Source organism: Drosophila kikkawai, chromosome 2R, assembly GCF_030179895.1.
Source record: "Drosophila kikkawai strain 14028-0561.14 chromosome 2R, DkikHiC1v2, whole genome shotgun sequence".
NCBI lineage: Eukaryota > Metazoa > Arthropoda > Insecta > Diptera > Drosophilidae > Drosophila > Drosophila kikkawai.
The window spans coordinates 24789470-24813513 of NC_091729.1; the positions used below are offsets into that span (position 1 = coordinate 24789470).

Genomic DNA, 24044 nt, shown 5'->3' on the forward strand with positions numbered 1-24044 from the left:
ATGGGGCGTGGCCGCAGTGATGTTAAACTGCCAACATCCGTTGTCCCCCCCAAAAAAATGGGGAGTGAGTAGTGTGTGGCAGCGAGTGTGTGTCCAGGTGAGTGTGTTGTTTGTGCCTAAGCAACATCTTGTGGCAAGTGCATAATTTGATTTGCCTATTGCCCACACTGGCTGCCACACACAGCTCTAAAAATTAATTTTTTTTATGGCTTATATAAATATTTAGATATATTCATTTATAAAAATTTAAAACCAAGAAAAAACTTGATTGTGGAGAATCCCTTTTCCTTTCTGCTGCTATTTATACATTTTTAAAAATATTTAAATTAAACCTAAAATACTTTAATATTCACCCCTTCGTTGCTCTTTAGTTTCTGCTTTAAATTCCCCCCCTTAATTTCTTCCTGTGTAATCTCCTTTTGTACCTGCCATCGCGCTCTCCTTTAATGAAAAGCAACGAGTTCTGCCTGTGTTTTCTGTCAATGAAATATCAGACTTAATGTACGCATTACAACTCCCGGGACTTGCCAGGAGGAGGATGTGCAATCCGCTTTAGAGGAGCAGGTGAAGAAGCTCAACTTAAGGAGGGGGACAGGAGTGTAGGAGCAGCAGGAGGCAGAAGAGGAGAAATCCTCTGCCTACACGTAGACGCATCAGAAGAGAGTCTTCTGACCGTTGTCAAGACGACTGTTGGCTGGCTACTCCGACTGCTGATCGGCTTTGGAGGAGCCAAGAGGAAACTGGAGCGCTTCTTCTTCTTCTTCTTCAGTTGCATTGATTCGCCATTAACAAGTTGGCATTAAATTGGTTATTACTTAACCCATCAAAGGCAATACATCTGACTTGAATTTCAATTATAGAAAGGTGGAGACTATGGGATTTCTCTGGGAAATGATGATATAGGTTATCTTAAGAGCAGGGAATGTGTTATAAAAGAGAAGAAATAATGGTAGAAAATTTTTTTCTAAATGAAAATTAAGTCGTTTAATATATTTTATTGACAGGACTGCTTTAAAAATTAATAGGAACTTGTTCAAATGGATGAAAAAACACGGTTAAAAAATAAGATTATAAAAAAAATAAATATTTATAATTCAAAAGATTACTTAACATTAAGAAAAATAATTATAAAGGCTACGAAAAATGATTTAATGAAGAACAAAATATTTTCTAAGCTATAATGAACCTATAAATATTTACTCTAGGAACTTTGACTATAAAACTATACAAGTAATATCTTAAAGAAGCTCCCTAAATTATGAATATTATTTTTAATATTTAAAGAGGTGATAATATATTATATTTAATATTTTTAAAAACTCACCTTAACTCCCTTTTGACTGCTGAAATCCGTGCTGAGGCACTGAACCGCAATGTTGATCTGTGTGTTTTTTTTTTCATTTTTGAAAAATGCGAAAAAAAAAAGAAAAGAGAAAAAAAGAGAGCGAAAATGTGAGAAATGCCATAAAATATACAAATGTAAACAATTATGAGCATAAAAAGAAATTATATCGGATGACAAAAACTGAAAATGCGACGACTGGCTATTAGAAGGCAATTGTTTTCTCTCTATTAAGTCGATGTCCTCTTTATGCCCACGACAGTTTAAAACATTCCGACGCACACACACGCATAAAAAAGGGGGTAAAAAAAGAAGATATATATATAAAGAAAGAAAGAAGGAGAGGAGACAATAACAAGGCAATACACAGAGGACCATGGACCATGGACCGGGCCTTAAAGCCAAGTAACGAGCCAAGTCAGGCCGCGACTTTGTATCGCATCCAATTCATTTTTAGTTTGACTTCGATTCCAGTGCAAGGTGTGCTCCATGCATCTTACAGATACAGATGTATCTGTTTCTGTTACTGCACCTGTATTTGTATCTGTAGCTGTGTTTTCAAGGCATTTTAAGCAAGCCAAGTCCGAGTTTGAGTTTGAGTTCAGTTCAGAGACAGACGAGTGCGCGCACAAAAAAAAAAGAAATATATATATGTATATAAAAAGAAAATCCATCAACGCAAAAATACCAAAGGAAACAATCTTAATGGTAAAAGTGCAACAGCAGCGGCAGTCACAGCCGCCGCAGCATCCACATCCACATCTCTGTCCGATGTGGACGAGCAGTATTTAATGTGAATAATTAGCGGGCGCGTACCATATTGGGTTCGGACTTTGGTTCGGGTTCGGGAGGAAGCGGAGGAAGCACCTGCGTGTCGGTGCGTACGAAAGTTTTTCTGTTGCCGCTGCTGGGAAAGGCAGTATCTTGCAGATACACACACACACACTTTGAGATACTGAGTTGCATTGGCTAACGGCACAAAACGAAATCGACATTATGCCAGGCGGAGGCAGCTCTCTCTCTTGCTTGGCGCAGACGATGTCGCCGGGATTAACATCTCAGCGCGTAAACAATTTGTAAATAAAAAGCTCTATCAAATGTTCGAGTGGGCGGGTAAGGGGGGATTTATATTGGTGGAGAGGGGTGGTGGGGGGTGGTTGGTGCACTTATGGCCACAGCCAGTTAATAACTGCTGACCAATTTGGCAGACTTTGCACACACACAGAAGTCACTGAACTTGAATGAAAATCAATTCGGTTTTGGCATTTGTTTTTCTTTGATTTGTTTTTTCCTATGGCATTTTTTTTTTTGAGCTGGGTTAAATGGTTGCAGAGAGAGAAATGGGGGGTCATCTTTGATAGTATTTATATTAAAAAGGTTTTCATAGAGATTATAACTAAGATTTCAGATATTTTCCAGATGCTAAAACACTTTTGAAAGACATAAAAGTTAATTTATCAAGAAGAGAGCCGACTTTTTTGAAAATTTAAAAGAAAGTTCCTAGAAAAATATTAATTTTATATTTAAGCATTAAAATTTAATATTTTGTATATCATTTTAATATTTATATTGTGGCGAATTATTTAACTTTCAAGTTTAATCCAGGTAATCTTAAACTTTTAGGTATCTTTAATAATTATTTAAATTCAAAATGCTAGAATATTCAATCTAAATCCATGAAAATTCTTTAAAAATATCTATTAACCTCCTTTACCCCTGATTTTCTCTCTCTGCACGTGGGCGGAGCTAGGCAAAGGATAAAGCTAGCTATCTGCTACAACGGCTATGCGGCGTATACGTAATATGAGGGCTGTGTGTGTCTCACTTACTGGTCTTACTGCTGGCGCTTGCAGCAATAGAATTGCAAATATTTTCCAGCGATTAAAATGCTTGATAATTGCTAAATTAAAACGCGGTGGGAGCTTGGCTCTCGGCTTCGGGTTCGCTTTGCTCGCTTAGCAAGCAAAATCAAAAGCCGCTCGGACACGGGCTCGGTCTCAGACTCAGACTTAGTTCCAAGCATTTGCGAGTAAGTGATTAAAACTAAGTGTCATAAATAAATAAATGCATAAATTATTCTTTTGAAAAAAAAAAAAATAACAACACACAGAGTCTGTAAAGAGTGGAAAAGAGATGGAGGATAAATGAAAAGGGATGGCCATAGTTGGCTGGGGCAATGGCGACGACGCTCGCTGAATAATTTGCGTTTTAGCCGCAATTGAAAATAAATCAGAAATTAATTCTTGGCTCACACACATGAAGCGAAGCGAAGAGCAGCGCGGGTATTTGCTATCTCCGTCTGCTTCAATAAAAGTGTCGCGCTAATTTTTTTTCATTTTTAATTGAGGCGGCGCTCGAAGTAAACAAAATGGTAGAGAGAGGGAAAAACACACATAAAAAAGGTATACAGAAGTTTAGTGAGCTTAAGGTATTGACATGAAGATACCCTTTATATTGGGGTTATAGAGTGGGAAATCTTGGGATACTATAGTATAAGTACATTATCTTTATATGGATTCTGTTTCTTTAAGTAAACTCGAAAGGTTTTAAATATAACCCATATTTTTGTTATATTTTCTGAACATCTCTTTCAATTGATCTGAAAATTGGCAGATCTGTTGAACATATAACTACTAAGCATTGTGCAAAGAAAAGTACCATTACCAGCAAAAACTTAAAAGATATTTAAGATTTTTTTGCAGTGGGTTTTACAAACCCACAAAACAAATATCTCCCACAGGAGCATCTTACAGGGTATACATAAATTCCATAACCGATCGCAATGGCCATATGGAATCGAGATCTAGAATGAACACAGAACTTACCTTGGCGGAGCTCTCCAGCGGATTCCAGTAGACGGCGATGGCATTGTGCGACACTTCCTCGATGCAGCCAACGAGGCCAACCGAGTTCTTCGTATCTATTTTTTTAAGAGGGAAGAAGAGCAGAACGAGGAGAGGCAGGTGGTCAGTAGATGTGCAAGGAGTCGCGTAAAAGAAAATATGTTTGTATTAACAATTAAGGAAATTTCTGCGTTGCCAACCAGTGACAAGTGCCTAATGAGTTATGTTTGATGGGCCAGCATCGGCGGCAGCATCTAGCAGCTGAGATTATCTGCAATCAAACAAACGGAGCGAGAAGTCCGAAGTTGCAGCAGCAGTCTAAAGTTGCAGCAGTTGCAGTGGCTGCTGCGTTTATCAATGTCATAACTCTCCTGGAACGTTGCGGGCCTTTCAATAAAAAGCCACAATTTACTGCTAGAAATACTAGACAATACAAATGGACAGTGCCGCATCCGACGCTGCTGGACTTCTGACTTCTCCATCTCCTACTCCTTGGGATTCCTTTTTCTTCTACATCTTCGTTGTGGCATGGGTAGGCTGGGGGACGGGGGGTTTCTACTACGCACCTGCATCCAAGATTCTTTGCTTCACGGAATGCTGACGACTGTGCCAGAATTGCCAGGCCTTGATCTCATCTTCGGGGCTCTTCTCCTCGCGGAACATTAGCATGATCACACTCTGTTGGAACGGAAAGCAAATATGGTTATTAAATTAGGTGCAAGACCAAGTTAAAAGAGGCTCTAAAAATTAATTCATACGAATTATGATATATATATTTGAGTTGAGCAGGAAATGTTAGGTAGTTAAAGTTAAGTCAGGGAAATGGTTTTATTGAGAGGAAAGTTACAGGGAAAACAAGGCTTTTTATGGGGTTTTGGGTAGAGGTTTAAATAGCTAAAATTACTTTATTATATATAAAAATAGACTTTTTATAAATTTTTATAATATTGTGTCTCGTTTGATAAGAAATAAAGACAGCTTCTGTTTATTTTTTCTTTTTAAAAAATTCCCAGGACCAAAGAATTTCCCTTATTTTAAAACCATTTGCATTTAAAACCTCTACTTTTTCCCAGAAAAATTTTAAATAAATAAAATTCAGTCTCTAGATTAAATCTTTGTAATGAAAAAACCCTGATCTGCAAGACAAACATTGCTAATCAAATTAGGATCTACTCTCCTATACCTAACCATACTTCCAAAACTGATCTCTATCTGCAAGGCAAGGCCATGTCTTTCACAGGACATACTCGTAATCCGTTTATACTATCCCGATCTGGGCTAGACATCGCCTCAACGCTCCCAGGGTTCATTGCTCTGACATATACGCGTTGTGACACTCAACTCACAACTCGGCGGATCGCACCCTACGCCTTTTTGAAAAGTCAAAAGGATTAAGGTCCCGCCAGAGACGTAGCACAAAAGGACGAATTCGATTTAGCAGAAAAACGTCCGGCACATTTTGTTTCTTCTGCTCATCACGAAGCATTGTTTTCCCAGCATTTGCATATTTTCGCTATCATTTATGTGTCTATTTTTTTAGATTTTGAATAATTAGAAGGAAAAAGGAAGCGCAGAGATAGCGCCGACGAAAAAGGAAACAGTCTCGAAAGCCATCCCTTCTGCCGGGTTTAACTGATTACAGGCATAAATATTTTTGGTGTGTATGTTTTTGAAGAAGTCTGTTTTTTTTATACGGAAAGTCTTTACATATTCATGGGCTAATCAGCTCGTAAATTATACTCAGTTTTTCTTCAAGATTCGGTTCGCTTTTCCCCGTTAGAGAAATGGACATTGCACGATTGGGTTGTGATTTGCATAAGGTAGATTTTTCTCTTCGTTATATATGTATATATAGTTTTTTTGGGTAGAAAAAGGGCGCGCAGCTCTAAACAAATAAACTCGTAAATTAATTTTGACACTTTTTTTTGGTAGAGCCTTGGCAAAATATGGCAGTTTTATGGTAATATGAGGAGAGTCCCGCTTGGAAGAACTTGAGAAGTTCTGTGAAGGAAGAAACAAAGTTCTTCATAGTTTCCAGCTTTATACTTTTTTTATTGCTCTCATTTTTTTTTTTTTTGCGTATGCAAATGACAAGGATTCGTCTTCGTCTTTCTTTAATTTCAATTGTTGTTTACTTAGCCACTTCCCCCCAGAACCCGGAACTTCCCGTTTCCACTTCGAAAGCAAAAAAAAACAAGAAAGGAAGCTAACTTCGGCACGCCGAAGTTTGTATACCCTTGCAGATATTATTTCATTACATTTTACCTATACTTATTATGTTTACAGTTTGACAGTTACAGTTTTGCATTCCCAGCTTTACATTTTGTATACATCTACCGATCGGTTTATATGGCAGCTATATGATATAGTTGTCCGATTTTTTTGAAATTTATACCAAAATTCTAGAATAATAAAATAAGCTTATATCCCGGAGTAGATGAAAATACGTTGAAAAACAACGAATATATAATTTTTTTTTCTATTAATTTCCCGATCGTTCCTATGGCAGCTATATGATATAGTCGTCCGATTTTCATAAAATTTTTACCAAAATTCAGAAATAATATAAAATGGTCATATCTAAAAAATGGTGCCAAAATGTTGAAAAACAGCAAAGTTATAATTTTTTTTCTAAAAATTTATCGAACATTTGTATGGGAGCTATATGATATAGTCGTCCGATCCGGCCCGTTCCGACATATATAGCAGTGAGAGTATATAGAAGACTATATGCAAAGTTTCATTCAGATAGCTTTAAAACTGAGGGACTAGTTTGCGTAGAAACGGACAGACGGACGGACGGACAGACGGACAGACGGACGGACAGACGGACAGACGGACAGACGGACATGGCTAGATCGACTCGGCTGTTGATGCTGATCAAGAATATATATACTTTATAGGGTCGGAAACGTCTCCTTCACTGCGTTGCAAACTTCTGACTGAAATTATAATACCCTGCAAGGGTATAAAAACTGTAACTTTGATGTCATTCTTTTGCAGCTCTCAACGGTTCAGTTTACAATTTGCATTTGCTTGGCATCCTTCACGTCATTTAAGCTTATCTGATTGATGATGTTGATGGGCACATTGTGTGTGTCCTGCTTCTACTCGCAATCGTCCTGAACAAACATTCTTGTAGACGACTGTTGAAAGGACGCTCAAGGCGTTCAGCAATTTGCATTGAACGAATATTCAAATTCTCATCAAGGGATCGGCTAAGGCTTTTTCTCAGTATCATTTATCATCGCACTTTGGTAGCAGCAGGATATGGGATGGGTGTAATTGAGCAAAGGGTTGGCGAGACTTGATCGCACCTCGGGGTAGTAGTAGCTAAAAGGACCAAGGAGCCGACACAGATCCCCTGACAAATCACCTAGGATATATATGCATATAAAGGGGTTGTTGGCCTCCGGTGATTTTTCTTTACTATTTCTTCTGGCTTTCTTCCTGATCCTGAGCTCGAACCCTGTGTTCCTGTTTCTGTGGTGTTGATGGCATAAACAAAACACACCAAAGAATGGAAAACAAGCAGCACGAACTTGATTGACAAAGCTCCCCTTCCCCCCAGGTTTTCTATGTCTTATATGGCTACAGGCTATGTTTTGGATCCTACCTTGACGGTGGTGTTCTTGATGGGCTTGTCCGCATCGTGCACATACTCCAGGGTTATCCCATAGAATTGACCCTTGTTGATGTAGGTGATGCGATCGTCCTCGCGCCTCTGCGATGAGCTAATGGGGCTCTCCAGGTGATAGCGGAAGCCCACGTTTGTGAAGCTATTTGGGGGGAAAATAAAAATGTAGAAAGAGGGATAAAATCAGGGATCGAAATGGGTTAAAAATATAGGTGAATTCACCTAAAACTATGATAGGAATTCATGAAATTTCTGCTTTTGAAAGAGAACTAATCTTATTTGTAGAACATTTACTATTTCAGGACATATTTTAGAAATTTTATAAAAGCTTTATCCTTAGAAAAACATAATTTAAACCCTAATTAAAATAATTTCTTATATAGAAAACTTTATAAACTTTTTCATTTTACTCACATTTTTGGTATTTGAATTTTGTCTGCATCATTTTGGCGTCCAAAGTCATGCCAGGGCCTTGATCGCGTCGATCCATTTGTGCTTGTATCCACCAGCGAGGTCGTGGGACTATTCTGACTCCCATGGACCACTGTCCGCTGCTGGATGCTGTTCACACTCACGGGTATGCTGCCATTGGCATCGATCAGGGTGCCGGGCTGACACAGCTCCGTGTAATCGAAGGACTAAATTAAAGGGGAATTAAGAAGGAAAATTAATAAAAATTGGTATAAATGATTGGAATTGGTTAGATAAGTTAAAAAAGAATATAAATAATATAACAATTAAATAAAGAAATAATTAATTACTAGGTATTAATGGACACGACACGCTTTTATCAAAGTTAATAAATACTCTACCAAAGGCTACTCTAACTCTTACACCCTCTTCGTCTCCTTTCTCTTCCTCTTTTACGGGGATTTATACCTGTTGTATGTTTGTCTGATCCCGCGGTGTGATGGCATCCGTTCCTATGCCCGAATCCGGACTGGGCAGGTCCACCGTGAGACCCGCCGCCGTAATGGCCTTGGCATACAGAGGCGTGGCTCCTCCATTGCTCTTGGCATCCTGTGGATGCGGATGTGTATGATGCTGCTGTTGTTGTTGCTGGTGCTGCTGGTGGTGCTGTGGCTGCTGCTGGTGGTGCAAACTGCTGGTCAGCACTGTGGTTGTGGCGGGCGGGGGAACGCTGCCGGCAAAGCGGCCCTCATAGGTAACCACTCCGCCGGGCTGTGACACGGACACATCCACATCACCGTAAAGGGAACGCGTGCTGGCCGGCACATAGCCACCCTGACCGTCCGGCGCAAAGTACTCCCGATAGTAGGAGGGCTCCGCAATGAAGGTGCTGGTGCTGGTGGGCGGGGGTCCTGGCGGTAGCCGGCTGGCCGTATACATTCCATAATCATTGGCCGTTATGTATGGACCGGGACTGGGGCTCTGAGCCTGCAGGGAGACACCTCCGCCACCGCCGCCGCCGCCAGCAGCTCCAGCGGGTCCGGCGCCACCGCCTGCTCCGCTTGCCGCGCTGGGATGTGAGGTCTGTGCAGGTGGTTGGGTTGATGGTTCACTCTCGGCTCTAAGTTGGTTCGTTGGTTTCTCTGAGACAGTGCTGCCAATTGGGAAACCCTTTTTTTCACTGGACAGATCGTTTCTTATGTCTTTTCTTTGTTTATTGTTTAATCTTTAAAATATTTTTATGGACCTTTCTGATTTTAAATTGATGCTGTAATCGATTCTTATCTGACTTTTTATGATTTTGTATTTTTATTGACTTGATTTTATTATTTTTTTGAGGCTGGTATATTAAAATGAAATTGTTTGTTTTCTTCATAAACATTTTAAAAGCTTTGATTCTTAAGAAATCAGAGCAAAAATGTAAAGTTACTGGGTTTTTGGTGTGATTATAGTCATATTTCAAGCTCAATATATACATGGAATTGAAATTAATTTATTTACAATTAAATAACAAAATATTCAGCATTATTGTTTCCCAAGTTCAAGTTATGATATCATGTTTTATCAAAGATAAAACCTTTAAAAATCAAAAAAACCTCTTGAATTTTTCCTTACTAATATTTTAATTACTTATTTTCCTTTCCTAATATATATTCATCAATTTCCCCACTAGTTTTCCTTATTTCTCAGCTCGATCTGTCCAGTTTTTGATACATTTTCCTTGGCAGCACTGCTCTGGAAAAGCTGCTCACCTGTAGGTAGATCTGTGTGCCGCCCGTGGTCGCATACATCGCTGTGGTGCTGGGGGAGTGTGGTGGTGCTGCTGCTAGAGGTGGTGATGGTGTGTTGCTTCCGGGGGCTCCCAAGCCAGATCCTGCTTCCGATGTTGTTGTGCTGGGCCTAACAGCTTCACTTGCGTGCAAGATCTACGGAAAGTGTGCGGGTTGTTTGGGTTTCGTTCTTTATCTTAAAAGCTAAAGCTTGACTGGAATCCGGTGGCTAAGCTAACTGATCGATCTGAGTGAGACCGAGACTCTTGTCATTGTGGCTAATGATTGATGGCGCTGCTGTCTACGGCGGCCCACTGAAGGTCACAACGAAAAGACACCACCAGAAACGAGGTGACAAAAAATAGTGCGTGTGGCCTGCGGAGTTCTGGTCTGCGCAGAGTCAATGATTGTCATGATTCCATGATTCATACAGTCAGCGACCAACAGCTTATTGAAAAATAACGTCAACAAGTACAGTTTATAATAAAAGGCTATAAAAGAGTGTATATACGGGCCGAAATGAAACAGTCGCCGTTGCCGACGTCGTCGTTGTCGTCCGTTGTTGTCGTCGAGTGGAAAGAAACCAATTAAAAAATATACAGAAATACAGAAAAAAAAAACCAACAACAATGAAAAAAGCGCGAAAAAAATCATTTATATACGGCTTATATATATATACGGCTATATGCATATGTTAATTATTATTGTTTTTTTTTCTGTATTTTTTTATTGGCCGCCCGAAAATGTCAAACGTTTTTTGGAGACACAAAACGCACGCAGAGCCAAATGAGGTAATACGGAGCAAAGTGTGGTCAATTCATGTCTTCAGATATATGAATATATATATAGACTTGGGTTGGAATTAGCAGTCAGCTGCTGATTGCCAGAGGTTTGTCTTTCGTCTTTGGTCTAAAGAAAGTGAAATCCCCCGTCAAAGACGTCACTAGTCTTTAACGTTTAAGCCTTTGATCAAACCGGTCTGTACATTTTTTGGTTAATTTTTGTTACACTTTTATTTGTTAGAAGAGCAGAGAACCTTTTGTAATAATTTATGGTATTTACTTGAAGGTATTTTTCTTTAACAACAATTTAAGGTTGTCTTTTTGATTTGAATTTTTTATTCAACTTTGTGGTTTTTTGTTTCGATTCGTTTGCTTCTCATTTTTGTGTGTTTTTTTTCGGTGAGACTCTTGTATAATTTAGCATCAGAAAAAGATTCTAGCTGCGAGCTAATTAAATTTGTTCATCGAAATCAATTTGCATTTTAAACTTTTGAACGTGCAACGTCAGAAAAGGCCTTGACGAATCCGATCGACGATCGATCCACGATCCATGGAGACAAAGATACTTTGTTGGTGCTTTTAGTCTCGGCTTTTCTGCTTTTCTGTTTTTTCGGATATTTTTGTGGTGCGTGTTGTTTTTTTCATTTATGTATTTCGTTTTTTTTTTTCAAGCCCAATCGCATCCGAATCTTTAAGCCTTTGTTGCTGTACGGTACCAAGCCATATAACTGAGCTAGCCGAATGGCTCGCTTAGAATTATGCTAAGTAGCGGCTAGCCACTAGCGACAAACGAATGATTCTGGCACATATTTATGTATGAGGAAGATATAAAAAAAAAAAAAAAATCACCAAAAATCTAACAGCAACAACAACAACGTTTGGATACCACGTAGACAAAGGAAACAAAAATAACAAAATATTTAAATAAAGCCAATTAACTATTTTAATGCCTTTTGGAATGATAAAAAGTGAAACTTTTTTTCTTCTTCCAAGTCTCGCAGCGTTTTTATGAATATCGTTAATTCTCGGAAATAAAGTGAACGAAAAGCCGAGAAAAACAAAAAAGACATCTTTATACATATATGAATATGAAGCTAAACAACAACTTTGTTTTGCATTCATAAAATATCTTAATGGTTCCTCCTTGATGCTGTAATTGTGGGTTCTTTGCCATAAAGAAAAACCCCTGACTAATAGCCATAGCCATAGCCCTCCCTCCCTTCTTTAAACTATAACAATTACACTTTTAATAAGAGCAATAAACCCTCAAGGTTGTTTTGTTCGATTGCTGTACCTTTTATAGAGGAAAAGAGTTGCTTCTGCTTCTGTTTAATGTCTGTTGTTTTTCTTTGAGGAAAATCTCATTTGTTTGTGTCATTAATTGGTTTGTTAGTTAAATCATTGAAGACGCAATTAGCTTGTTATATCATTTATAGGCTTTTGATTATTAATTGAATTATTATTTATATTTCCCATCCGGTTCTGAGAAATTGTAGGCTTATCTAGATAACTCTTGGAGTTTATTTAAACCGCCTGTGAAGCTGAGTCACTTTAATGACAACTGATTCATTTGACAAAATTAATGAAAATACTCTGAAAAATTCTCTGAAAATTTGTTGAATCAATTTGCAGTGGGATATCCGTTTTGTACAGTAAAAACCCACAAACTGATAAGCGAAGATTTCGATTTCGAGCAATTAGAAAGGCCTGCGATTCAGCCTCAGTCTAAGCCTCACATCTCGGGCTTAAACAAATTGCTTTGGCGGATTGGTAGATACTCGCGCCGATATGGCGATTATATAGAGCAACGCGAGAGAGAGAGAGTTGGCTGGCTAGCTGGCTGGCTGCTTGTTTAGCTAATCCGAGATCTTAATTCCTCTGTATTTGTTGTGTCCCTGTTTGGCGGTCTAATGATTACACTTTCCGGTGCAATGGAGAGCGCAATAAATAAATTGGACGACGAGAGTACAAAATTGATATGTTTTCCGATTTTCTGCCATAAATTAAGCTGGCGAAACCTTAGACTTTAAACTATATATACTACGATATATGCAGTGTGTGTATGTAAATTAATAAGACAAATATTAAGAATAATTAACTGTCAATGCAAAAATGTACAATAAATTAGAGTGCATGCAAATTGGGTGTCTCTGTGTGTGTGTGTTTTGCGGCAATTTAATATTTTTTTTTTTTCTGTTTGTGCAAATTAATGCCCAATAAAACCCAGAGACGGCAATTAAGCAGCGCTGGATTCTGCTCAATGAATTTTCTGAGCCCAAAGCACAACCCACCCACCAGAGAAAAAAAAGAATCGCGCAGAAATGCGCGCCAAACGCAAAAAAGAGCGAACAAAAAACAAAAGACTTAGGCAGCGAACTTGTTCGCCGCGTGGGCGTTGAAAGGCAACGCGCGTTGCGCCCACACACACACACACATACTGCTGCTATCGAGCTGGTCTTAATGTTGTTGTTGCTGCTGTTATTTTTGTTGTTGCTGCTGTTTTCTTGTAGCTGCTGCCGCTGTTGCTGCGCGTGTGCGTTCGTTGTTGTTGTTTGTTTGATTCATTGATTTGATTTTGTTTTGGCTTGCAGGTGGACAAAACAGTTGAACTTCGATAACTAGAGACTTCTAAAAGGGTGGTACCTTAGGGTTTTTACAAATTATTGATATTTAGCTATCGGATTTTAGGGGTTTTCCATTTCGAACATAGTTAATCAAGGTATTATCTATCAGGTAATATATTACATAGTTATAACCAATCTGGTACTTAGGGCTTTAAAGCCCCTAACAACAATGTTTAAATGTCGGAAAACTAGTTCTATTTTCTAAGAATTTAGTACTTGCCTTATAAATAATGATTAGGAGTTTGACATTACTATTATAATATTTATAACAGAATTAATGTGAATTATTCTGATTCAATGTATCAATCAAATAAAGATTTTAAGAAGACTTGAAACTTTGTATATATTTTTTTTATATTTATATTTATATTTATGGATAATTTTTAGATTTTTTACTAAGAAAGTTGTAGAGGCTTTAAATTCTTTGGGTCTTCAGTTTAAATCTTTGGAAGAATTCTTCTAATGATACTTCGGTTTTAGGCTAGTTATTAAGGCTCTGAGAAATTAGAGATCAGAGTAATCTTAGTTAAGGAAGTTCGAGTTTGTCTTGCTCCTCAGAGTTCATAGAGTCTTTATAGTTATAAAACTGATCACAAAACATATACCATATTCCATTTTGTTAAAGTTTACAGCCTGTAATCCCAAGTCTTTGCTATATAAACCTACAAAACTCCACACTTGAAACCACAAGTATTCCAAAAAGTTCTTTATAGATTTCCAACCTGTAGACCCTCCACTGTAATCGTAGGCCTATTCTACATATGATATGATATGGATATGCCACGGATTGCACTGCCCACATTCCAATCAAGCTGTTGTTTTTTTTTTTTTGTTTTAATATATATTTTTTTGTTGCTGTGCAGATCGGATATCACGGTCACTCACACTCACTTCTCACTGCTGCTGCTTTTTATGCAGAACACACTGATCACGGATCACTGCGATCACTGCGATCACCTATTGGATCACGTATAATATATCGGGTGTTCTGTTACAAATTCGATGTCGGTCTACGGTTACGCTTACGGGTCGGGGAAAACACGATACGAAAACGATACGATCCTACTCCGACAGTGCGATACTAAAGACTAAAGCGCGATCTCAGAAATCTTGAAAAAACCGAGTATGACAGCCGCGCGCACACGTTCACGCACACTGAGGCAAAGTTGCGTCGGCCAGTTGGAACACACAGATACGTTTGGGGTGCGAGCGGGATGGAGAGCTCTCATATCAGTTCAAAATGGTTGGAATCTCTTTCTGTCGCAATATTCTGACATGTATGTTTGTCAGGGGTTGAGAGAGGTGGGGGAGAAGGGGGAGTCTCGGGGCAGAATTATAAAATAGCTAAGCAAAAGATCGAAAAGGAAGGAGCGAACAGCGCCAATCGAACCGCCGGAAGTGCGCACTTATCGCTACCGATTGTCGCCCTGGCTCTTTGCCAACTGCAATTTCCCACAGTGCAATGCCGAGAGCTTTTTGCTGCTCTTGCAAGACATTTAATTATGGTTTTTCCTACTGCTCTTTTTCCTTTCCTTTTTTTCCCCCCTTTTTATTTGCTTCGTGTCTGCTACTGATAAAGGCCTTCCAGCTCGCAGCTACGAATCTCCAACTTGGAGCTTCGAACATCCAACATCGAACCGTGTCCAAAGGAAGCCTTTCAGACGCAGCCTGATCCCCTATAAGAGCAAGCGAGAGCACCATATACAAATCACGTACGCACACACACGATCGTATAACACACGGCCAGCCGGCCCCGAGCCGTGTATAACACTTTTCCGATGCAGGCCACATTGCTATTGCTTTCAATAGAACCGAACAGCAACAACAACGTCGCCGATTCGTATTGGCTGCAACCACTAATACTCATTGCTCACTCACACCAGCAATTGGCAGACCAATTGCAGCGCTGTTAGACAAAAGCAACAAGCTTGCCAGCGGCATTGGGAAGGGGGTTGGGAGGAGGGTGGCAAGGCAGCAACGGCAACAGCGAGCGGGTTAATTGATGTAGCGCACAGGATGCGCCGCTGATTGCGGTTGTCCACCGTACACAGTGTCGTCCACTCTCCATGCCGCTGCTCCTGCTGCTGCTGCTGCTACTGCTGATAATTGTGAATGGAAATGGAATGGGATTGGGAATATCAGGCTAGTTTGGAAGCTGTGGAAATGGGAAGGGGATCGCATGGGAAGCTGGAAGATGCCAGTTGCATGCAAGTTACACTGGGAAAAAACAGTTTTGGCATGGCGATATTTTAATATTTTCTATGGAAAACTTTAAAATAATTATCTTTTTTATATGAAAAACTGGGAAATTCCCTTGATATTTTAAAACATAAGTAGAAACTCCCTCAGAATCTCATCAGAAACTCCCTAAATTTGAGAATAATAACCCAAAAAAAAGTCTATTTATGATGTCTTGTCTTGACTTTGGGGTGCCTTGCCTTAAATTCATGAACAAATCTTATTAATTGTAGAACAAATTTCTTAGTTTTAGGTATATTTTCCTTAAATGTAGAAAAATATTTGAATGAATGTATAATTTTCTCCCTCTGTAAAAGGTATTTCCTCCTAAATTGATATTTTTGCGTGCGTGTCCATTAATTTGTCCCTAAGAGAGCTTCCAGCTGAGAGCACTCAGTCTTTTTCGAAAACTCCCTTCGTGTTTACAGATTATTTTTTGTTGTATTTCTCGTGAGTTTGTTTTTTCTGGACGTACCTTTTGCGTTATGACCGAGCCCGCTCCATTGGCCGCCGTTGCACCGGCAATGTTGCCATTCTTGGGATCCTTGCGCAAGTCCTCGGGCTCTCGCTTGATGCTAATTAGCTGCTGTTGCTGTTGCTGCTGCTGAACTGCACTGGAAACAATTGAGCCCGCGCTGCCAACGCCAGCGGCACTAACAATGTCGCCGGGATGTTGCTGCTGCTGCTGCTGGTGTTGCTGCTGTTGTTGCTGCTGCTGTTGCTGATGATGCGAGATCGTCGTGGTGGAGACCACGCCGGTGGTGGTGACCGTCGCCGAGGACGAGGGATGTGAGCCAAGGAGAAAGCCCTGAATCTCGTTTTGTGATAATCCAGAGACATCGATGGGCGTGGTCTGGCCATTGAGCTTGCCGCTAGAAGAATAAAATAAAGAAATATATTATTTATAAAGTTTTCCATAATTAAAAAAAATTATAAAGAAAAGATCAAAATACGATAGCAATAAATATAACTGATGCTCGACAGCATATATTTAAACAGAAATCTCTTTATTAAAAATACACTGCAACTTATTAGTTTAAATGAGATTTTAATGTGATTTAAACAAGTTATATTAACTTAAAGTACATACAACAAAATAGGCTAATTTCCCCTAATAAAACCCAATTGAAACTCCCCCACAATCACGCTCTAAAGCAACTCCATTAGCGCGCTTATCAATCAAGCCGGCGATCAGCAATCACCTGGGCAATCAAGCAATCAAGCTGCAACTGCGGCGGCGAGGCAAGGCTAATTTCATTCACCGGAGCTGTGAGACTGGAGGAGAACCAGAAACCCACCGGAGACACCTGTGCGCTGTGCTCACGAAAACCTGGATGACCGCCCAAATGGGAGCAGAAACCAGCCACTATAAACCAGAATCCAGCCTGCAGCCGCCAGCAGCAAGTGCCAGCATAAAAAAAAAAAACAAAACCAGACACAAGACAACAACAACGACTTTTGGCCAGCTTCCAGTCCAGTCGAGTTGGCAACAAATGCGAGTAAAAATAAACAAAAAAACAAAAACAGAAAAATATATTTATATAGTGGAGAGACTCAGAATTAGTGGCATCCCCGAGAGTTTGTGCCCCTTCGATATGGCTTATCGCTCCTCCATCGATGTGCCGACAACTCTAGGAAGAGTCATAAATTAGCCGACGATGATGCCTGTCTCCCCAGTCTGTGATAATCGAAAATGGATAACTTTTTGGATTTTTCTCAACAACGGTGGGGTGTGGGGTAGGAACAGGAGACCCAGCACCAAGGTCATCCAACGAGCATAAGTAAAGGAAGCAACTCGGAGTTGTCCTGGCAGCTGGAAAACCGGATCTGATTGTGGATTTATTTCCACCAAGTCTTCAGAAACACAATTAAAGCTCTTTGAGGGAAACCCCGCCCTTTGACCAAAAAAAAAGGACAACCAACATTTTGGGTAAATTGTGCACAAAAAAAATAAAGGAATATATATTTCAAAAGAAATTATATTCATAAGGGAATTCATAATGGTGAAATTGGTTAAAAACAAGGGTTTTAGGGTTTCCTTAAATTTAAGAATCTAAATTATGTTTTAAACTTTTATTATTTGCTTAAAGATATAGTGATCTTATTTTTTAAAGACTTCTTGCCTATGCTAATCTTGTTTTGGGTTCTGGGCCTGAGACTGGTTCTTTTTTGATTGATTATTCTGCTTTGTTTTGATTATACCATTCTTGACTTCTGATCTTCCATTAATTATATCGTTTATTTAGATAGATTTTAGAATTAAAGAAGCCTTTATAAAGAATGTTTAGGGTTTCTTTCTAATTGGTTATAAGTTCTTCAAAGTATCTTCTTTTTTCCTAAAATCCTTAATCGAAATTCCTTTACTTTCTCATGTTTGCTCGCAATATTTGTCCTATTTTATTTCAAATATTAATATTAATGATAAATCCTAAGCATTACCATTATATTAAACCCTCTAAATTACCAATTCTATACCTCCATATCTCTAGTAACGAACATAACTCTAAGAATCCATCAGATATCTACCAATTTTCAGCAAGTTCTTGGGCAATTTGTCTTCATTTGTTCGTAGATATTGATTGCATATATGCAAAATTCCAAGAGTTTCGTAAAATTGCGCCACACCTTTTGGACTCACATAGATACTATATAGAAAAAAAAGCTGTAAAGGTGTATTTGTGTGTGTGCGCGCAGTGTCCGCTGTCAGTTCTTCCGTTAGCAGCTGTTGCAAGCGATTTCGGCGCTGTCTACTTATTTCCATTCGGTTCTTTTTCTCTCTTTTCAGTTACGGTTCGTTTTGGGCTTTATTTATACACTAACAAAAGGAGTACAAACTTAAAAAAATACCAAGTCCACACTAGAAAAGTTCCTTTTCCTTACAAAAACTCTAAAAAGGGTATAAGGACTTCGGCTTTCTTTTTAAGGTTTTTCTTTCCTTTTTTTTTTGGCATTGCTCAAGTTGACAACGTTGGTCGTGGAGATTGCGATTGCGATCGCTTGCCCCATTTTGTGGCACTTGTCTCCCTCGTGCCCGGTGTCCCGGTTTCACCCGAAGTTGTTTTCTGGCTTCTCTCAGTCTTTTCTGTTCTCCACACACAACACACACACTCCACAAAAAGACAAAAAACGGACATCGACATGGGTACGAAAAAAATGTTTTTGTTTTTATGTTCTGCAGAACATTTTCGCTATTAAAAAATGACACTCGGATTCGGACTCGGAGACGACGTTATAACATTTTTTCGTAATGCGATATATATGTGGCCATTTACTCCGCTTTTAGGGTCAGGTCGTGTAAATCACGTAGCGGATATGGGGAAGGCGAGAATGAGCAGCACATTTATTAGATGCCCCAAGTGCTGTCCATATCTCTCTCTTTCGGCCCGGCTTTTAATTGTGTTTCTAAGCCAAGTGCCGAGACGCGCGACCTTTTCCAGGCCCCCGAACTACGGTTACGGTTCGGTTTCATCACGGCTCCATAAAAGCAGACAAAGTGTTCCGTGTGGGTTTCATAACCCCACAGATTAAACCAAGCCCAAGCCACGTTTTTCGCGGATTTCCACGAAGCGCCTGAGTACACAGCATTTTCTAGATCCCCTCAAAACAAAAATTCGGAAGAAAATGAAAATGTTTTCAAGTTTACGATGAGGAGTTATGAAATATTTTGCGTGATGTTTAAATTAGATTTTGGTTTAACAGGGGGTTAACTAAGTACAGGTTAAATTTAACTCGTAAATGAAGTTTTTGAAAGAAATAAAAATTATAATACTTTGGGTTTGTTATATTAGATATTAAATTATGGATATTATATGTCTTTTTAAAATTAAAATAATGAAATAATGAATATTTATAAGAAGAAGTAGTATCATAATTATTGTGGTTCCATTATAAAAATATCTTCTACAATATCAAATATTAACCTGAAGAAAAATCCCTCATAAATAATCCCTAGTATACTTTTAAGGATTCTTCCTTCACTTTTCTGGATCTTTTTGTAATCCTTGTCCCAGTTGGAGACTTACCTCCAAGCAATATCACCAGGCGAATCATGGCTCTCCTTCTCGTCTTCACTACGATAATAACTATAGATGGGATAGGCACTATTCTCGGAGGGATTAGAGTGCTGTGGAGGCAGTTGCTCCTGCTGTTCTCCCAACTGAATCTCTGCGGCAACGGCCTGCATCAGACCAGCGGCTGTCAGAGGAACATGATGATGCTGCTGGTGATGGTGATGCTGTTCCTGCTGCTGATCCTGATGGATCAAACCCAAGCTCGTCTCCTTGACCGACTCACTGGGATGATAGTAGTGATGGTGGAGAAGCTCTTGCTGCTCCTGGTGATGCGGATCACTCTGGGGATCCAAGCTGAAGCCTCGCCTGTTGTATTAAGGGGATTTTTAAAGCTCGGATTTTTTCGAAATTCAAGCTGGGCGTGGCAAAGATACAGTCGCAGACAACGCCCATGTGCGTGCATTTCGGTTTTTTGGAGTCTCAGTTTTTTTTTTTTTTTTGGCAATCCATCGGATACATCGCCAGCATCATTAGCATTTTCATTTCTATTTATTTTCTATTTACATAATCAATTTCGGGCCAGGTGCGTCTCTCTGATAATATCGCCGGCTCGAGGTTGTGTGTGTCTTCGTCTCAGTTACGGATTTGTAAGTTTTGCGGCAACTTTTTACTGCTTTCGGCATCGGAATTGATTCGTTTAGCGCTATTAGCGCCATCAAATGAAAACAAAAACGGAGAAAAAAAAAACAACAAAGAGCGTACCCCGAAAAAAAAGCGTCAACTTTTTGTTAGCACTTCGGGCAACGCCCCTTTTGCCGCCGCCCCTGGACTCTGCAAGTGGTCCGCAGCAGCAGCAGCAGCATTTATTCACTAATTATTTATTTCCCATGAAGCTTTTTTTTACTCCAAAGCTAAGCCACTCGCAGAACTTGCCGGGGTATAGCTCATATTTGCAGATTTATGTAACAGGAAAGAGGAAGTGGCTTCCGGATGCATTCGTTGCATATAAAATTCTTAATCAAAATCCGTCTTGAGCAACGCCCAATAGTCAGATTAATTATAAGAGTGGGAACATGGGGATTTTCTTGGAGTTTTTTTTAGGTCAACATATAATGTAGCTATTTATAAAGGAACAAATTTACTGTTTTTTTTTATACTTTTTCCGTATTATTTTCATAGCCAAGGCTTGTAATTATAAAGCTAAGTCATGCTTGGTGGTTAATGCCTGCCTTTAAACCCTATAAACAGGCAATAAAATGGTAAATAAAATTGTACAATTGATTGGGGTCATTATTAATTTGCATATTTCAATGTATGATTTGATTCATTAGCTTGCAAAAACTGTAACCTTCAAGCAAAGAATATTTTCTAGATAGAGATTTGTATCTATACATTATTTACGTAGATTTTAAATTACAAAAAATTCAAAAAAACTATAAATTTTATTTTAGAAATTTTTAGAAGAAAGATGCAGTTAGAAAACAAGTAATTATTTTTGAAATTCTTTTATTTAAATTACCCTCGAAATTATATCTTTATTTATGTCGCAAATCTCCTCTAGAAAAGTATCTCCCCTTCGATAGAGTATCTCCCTGATTTCCTCAATTTTAACCCATATTTTCCTTCGAGCTAAGTGCACGGATTTCGAGCCTGTGATTAGGCCAACACCTCGACCAACACTCGGTCCAGCCTCTCACTGGAAGCGATTCCCGTGGAGCCTGGCGATTGTGCAACAAGTAGCGAGCGTTTTCGCGAAAACAAAGCTCAACAAAGGACAACCCTGATGTTGAAAAATGGCAACCCTGCTGGGCACTTTCTGCCACCTGAAAACATGCAAAGTTTAAGATTTAAGAATGAAAAAAATAAAGTAGGCAGGACGCTGTGGTCTCTATCGCTAAACTGAAATCTCAGCGAGCCTGGGAAGTGCTGGCCCAAGGCAAGTGATCCGCGGAAAAGGTAACCAGTTTACGGAAACTACGCGGCAGCTGCCGCTTTTGGGATTACCCAAGGAAATCCCAAGCAAGGACTTCGCGGCCGTAACGGCCAAGGAATCATCATTATTATTGATATCGAAGAGGAGGAGAAGACAACGACGTTTCCTCGGACACCGTCCGAGAGAGATAAAGGACGAGTAGGGGAAACAAAGCGCCTAATTTGCATAATGCTTTCAGCCAAACGAAGCTGAAAAGGATTCGTTCGGGATTCACAGGACAAACACGGACACGGACAGAGGAGTGCTTCTCCCATAGTCCGTAGGAGATTGGGCTTTCCTTTCCTTTTCTTTTCCTCCTGGGCATTTGTCACGGCCGAGTGGCTGCTGTGCGCCTTTGTCATTGTTTCTCAACGTTGGACATCGCACCTCCGGCCCATTCAGACCGCTGTCCGGTGCAGCCACCCCTTTTTTTCTATTCCGAACCAAGCAGCAGAGGGTCCTGCGTCCTGCCTGATTTGCATAAGAGGCGAGCGGACAAGGCCGTAGGATAGGATATAGAACTCTTAGGTAAATCAAAGACCAAAGTTTTCAACCCCTTCGGACCGATCGAGATGCTTGTCTGGGCGCTGAGACAACAATAACAGATGTAGAAACGCCGCGGCGACCGAGGTCCATTAATTGTTGTCCCTTTCGGCGCATCCTTGCGGCATCTGCTGCTTTCTCGGACCTCGTGAGAAACCTCTCGAGATTCTGATTGGGAAATGGTTACGAGCTCGCGATCGCGCTTCACGCAGAGAAAATTATCAAACTCTTAAGGCATTATTTTTGTTGGTCGCTTTGTGTTGGTTTCTTTCTTTTATTTTTCTGTCATTTTACTTGGTCTTTCTTTTTATTTTCCTTTTCGTTTCCTTTTAGTTTTTATTTTTGTTGTTGTATTTTTGTTTTTTTTTTTTTGTTTTTTTTTTTTTGTCTGTGTCATTTACATGATCATATTTTATGCAAATGGCCCAGGGGATCGGGAGTCTGGTAGACTTTAGGGGGAGATGAGCGGTGCTGGGCGATGGCCAGCAGCGTTGCTCGGGCGTGGGCAATAAATTTCTCATTCGTATCGCATTAATTACTACAATATTATCAGCAGATACAGCCGAAAGCCCGAGCTACACAGATACTTTGATATTATATATATATATATATATATAGTATATTCAGCACCGATACACGGGCTCAGTCGCTGCCATATTGGAAATGGGAGATTCAGATATGCCCAGTAAGAGAGAGAAAGATAGGGGTTGTACATAAAGAAAATTTATAGGTATCTATATTTGATGGATTTGTGATTTAATTTGAATTTGGTATGAGACTGCTTTCAAGATATTTAATTTTATGTAACAAACATTTTTATTTCTTTAAAAATATAAGGAAAATAAATATGATGTTTGTTGGATTGGATGGATGGATGGATTGTCTTCAAATTTTAAGTCAAACTTTGTACTTCTCATAAGTCTGTGGTCATCAAATTTGGTAGCTCTAGCATTTATAGTCTCGGAGATATAAACAAACACAAAAACTAACGGACAGTAGACGGACAAGCGGACAAACAGACGGACAAACGGATAAGGAACATATGGCTTGGAGACAAACGGACAGAAGGACAAACGAAGAAACATTCAAAAGGACGAATAAACAAATTAACAAAGTGACAGGCGGACAAACGGATAGGAGGACTTACGGACAAGTGAACAAAAGGACAGACGAAAATGGCTAAATCGACTCGCCCTATGATGCTCATAAATATATCACCTGTCAAGGTGGAAAATACTTTCTTATGGTTCCTTCATAGACCATTCTTTCAACACAGACATCAATAAGATAAGAAAATATCAAGTTATATCCAGATATCTAAGTATATATCAAATCATTTCTCCCAGTGTCTCCCCAGAGAGACCTAAAGAGAAATAGAGAGACACAGCTATCCAAAAGCTCAGCTTCAAGCTTATAAAAGTTACACAATCCGTAGAAGCGAGACACACTCTTCAGATCCTTCAACGCAGACACACACACACATACTCCGTCAGGATGGAGACTCTGATTTATCAGATACTATATAATTTCACGAAGATAATGCCAACACATGGAGGTGATCTGCGATCCGTATCTTTGCCTGCAGCAGGATCTGTCTCTCTCGCTCTGTACCGTGGCTCGGACATCCAATCCGTGTATGATAAGGCATAATTGGTAGTGCTCGTGGCCTCCTGCATGGTAAATAAAATGGAGAGAGCCTTATGCGATCCACAGATCGATCACCATAGACTGGACAACTGATAACACTTCACTTCATTTTGAAGGCAATTTCCATAAACACTTTACCGAACGAAACGAAAATCGAACACCGACCGAGATCGAAACCGAACCGAAAGATACTCAGATAATTTAAGTTTAAGCCGATTAGGCGCCT

General features: G+C 39.5%; 2 protein-coding genes across 9 annotated transcripts in view; one reads left to right on the forward strand and one right to left on the reverse strand.

The window, feature by feature from the left end:
- grh (grainy head) overlaps nt 1-23886 on the reverse strand; it is a 32613-nt gene extending 8727 nt beyond the window's left edge. For 3 of the 6 annotated variants that reach the window (XM_070284598.1, XM_070284597.1, XM_070284596.1), the window contains exons 1-10: nt 23783-23886; nt 19669-20022; nt 16122-16518; nt 9985-10158; nt 8702-9316; nt 8237-8460; nt 7802-7964; nt 4752-4863; nt 4168-4262; nt 1325-1381 (exon numbers count right to left, since the gene is read on the reverse strand). In XM_070284598.1, the coding sequence (XP_070140699.1) occupies nt 1325-1381; nt 4168-4262; nt 4752-4863; nt 7802-7964; nt 8237-8460; nt 8702-9316; nt 9985-10158; nt 16122-16518; nt 19669-20022; nt 23783-23847 (2256 nt within the window). In that variant the 5' untranslated portion in view covers nt 23848-23886. Of the gene's footprint in view, nt 1-1324; nt 1382-4167; nt 4263-4751; nt 4864-7801; nt 7965-8236; nt 8461-8701; nt 9317-9984; nt 10159-14293; nt 14480-16121; nt 16519-19668; nt 20023-23782 lie in introns of those variants that run through there. The other 3 variants (XM_017164243.3, XM_070284600.1, XM_070284599.1) reach the window with 3 other exon arrangements.
- The window catches only part of LOC108072916 (uncharacterized), a 60336-nt gene that overhangs the window by 17589 nt on the left and 18703 nt on the right, over nt 1-24044 (forward strand). The window lies entirely within an intron of this gene.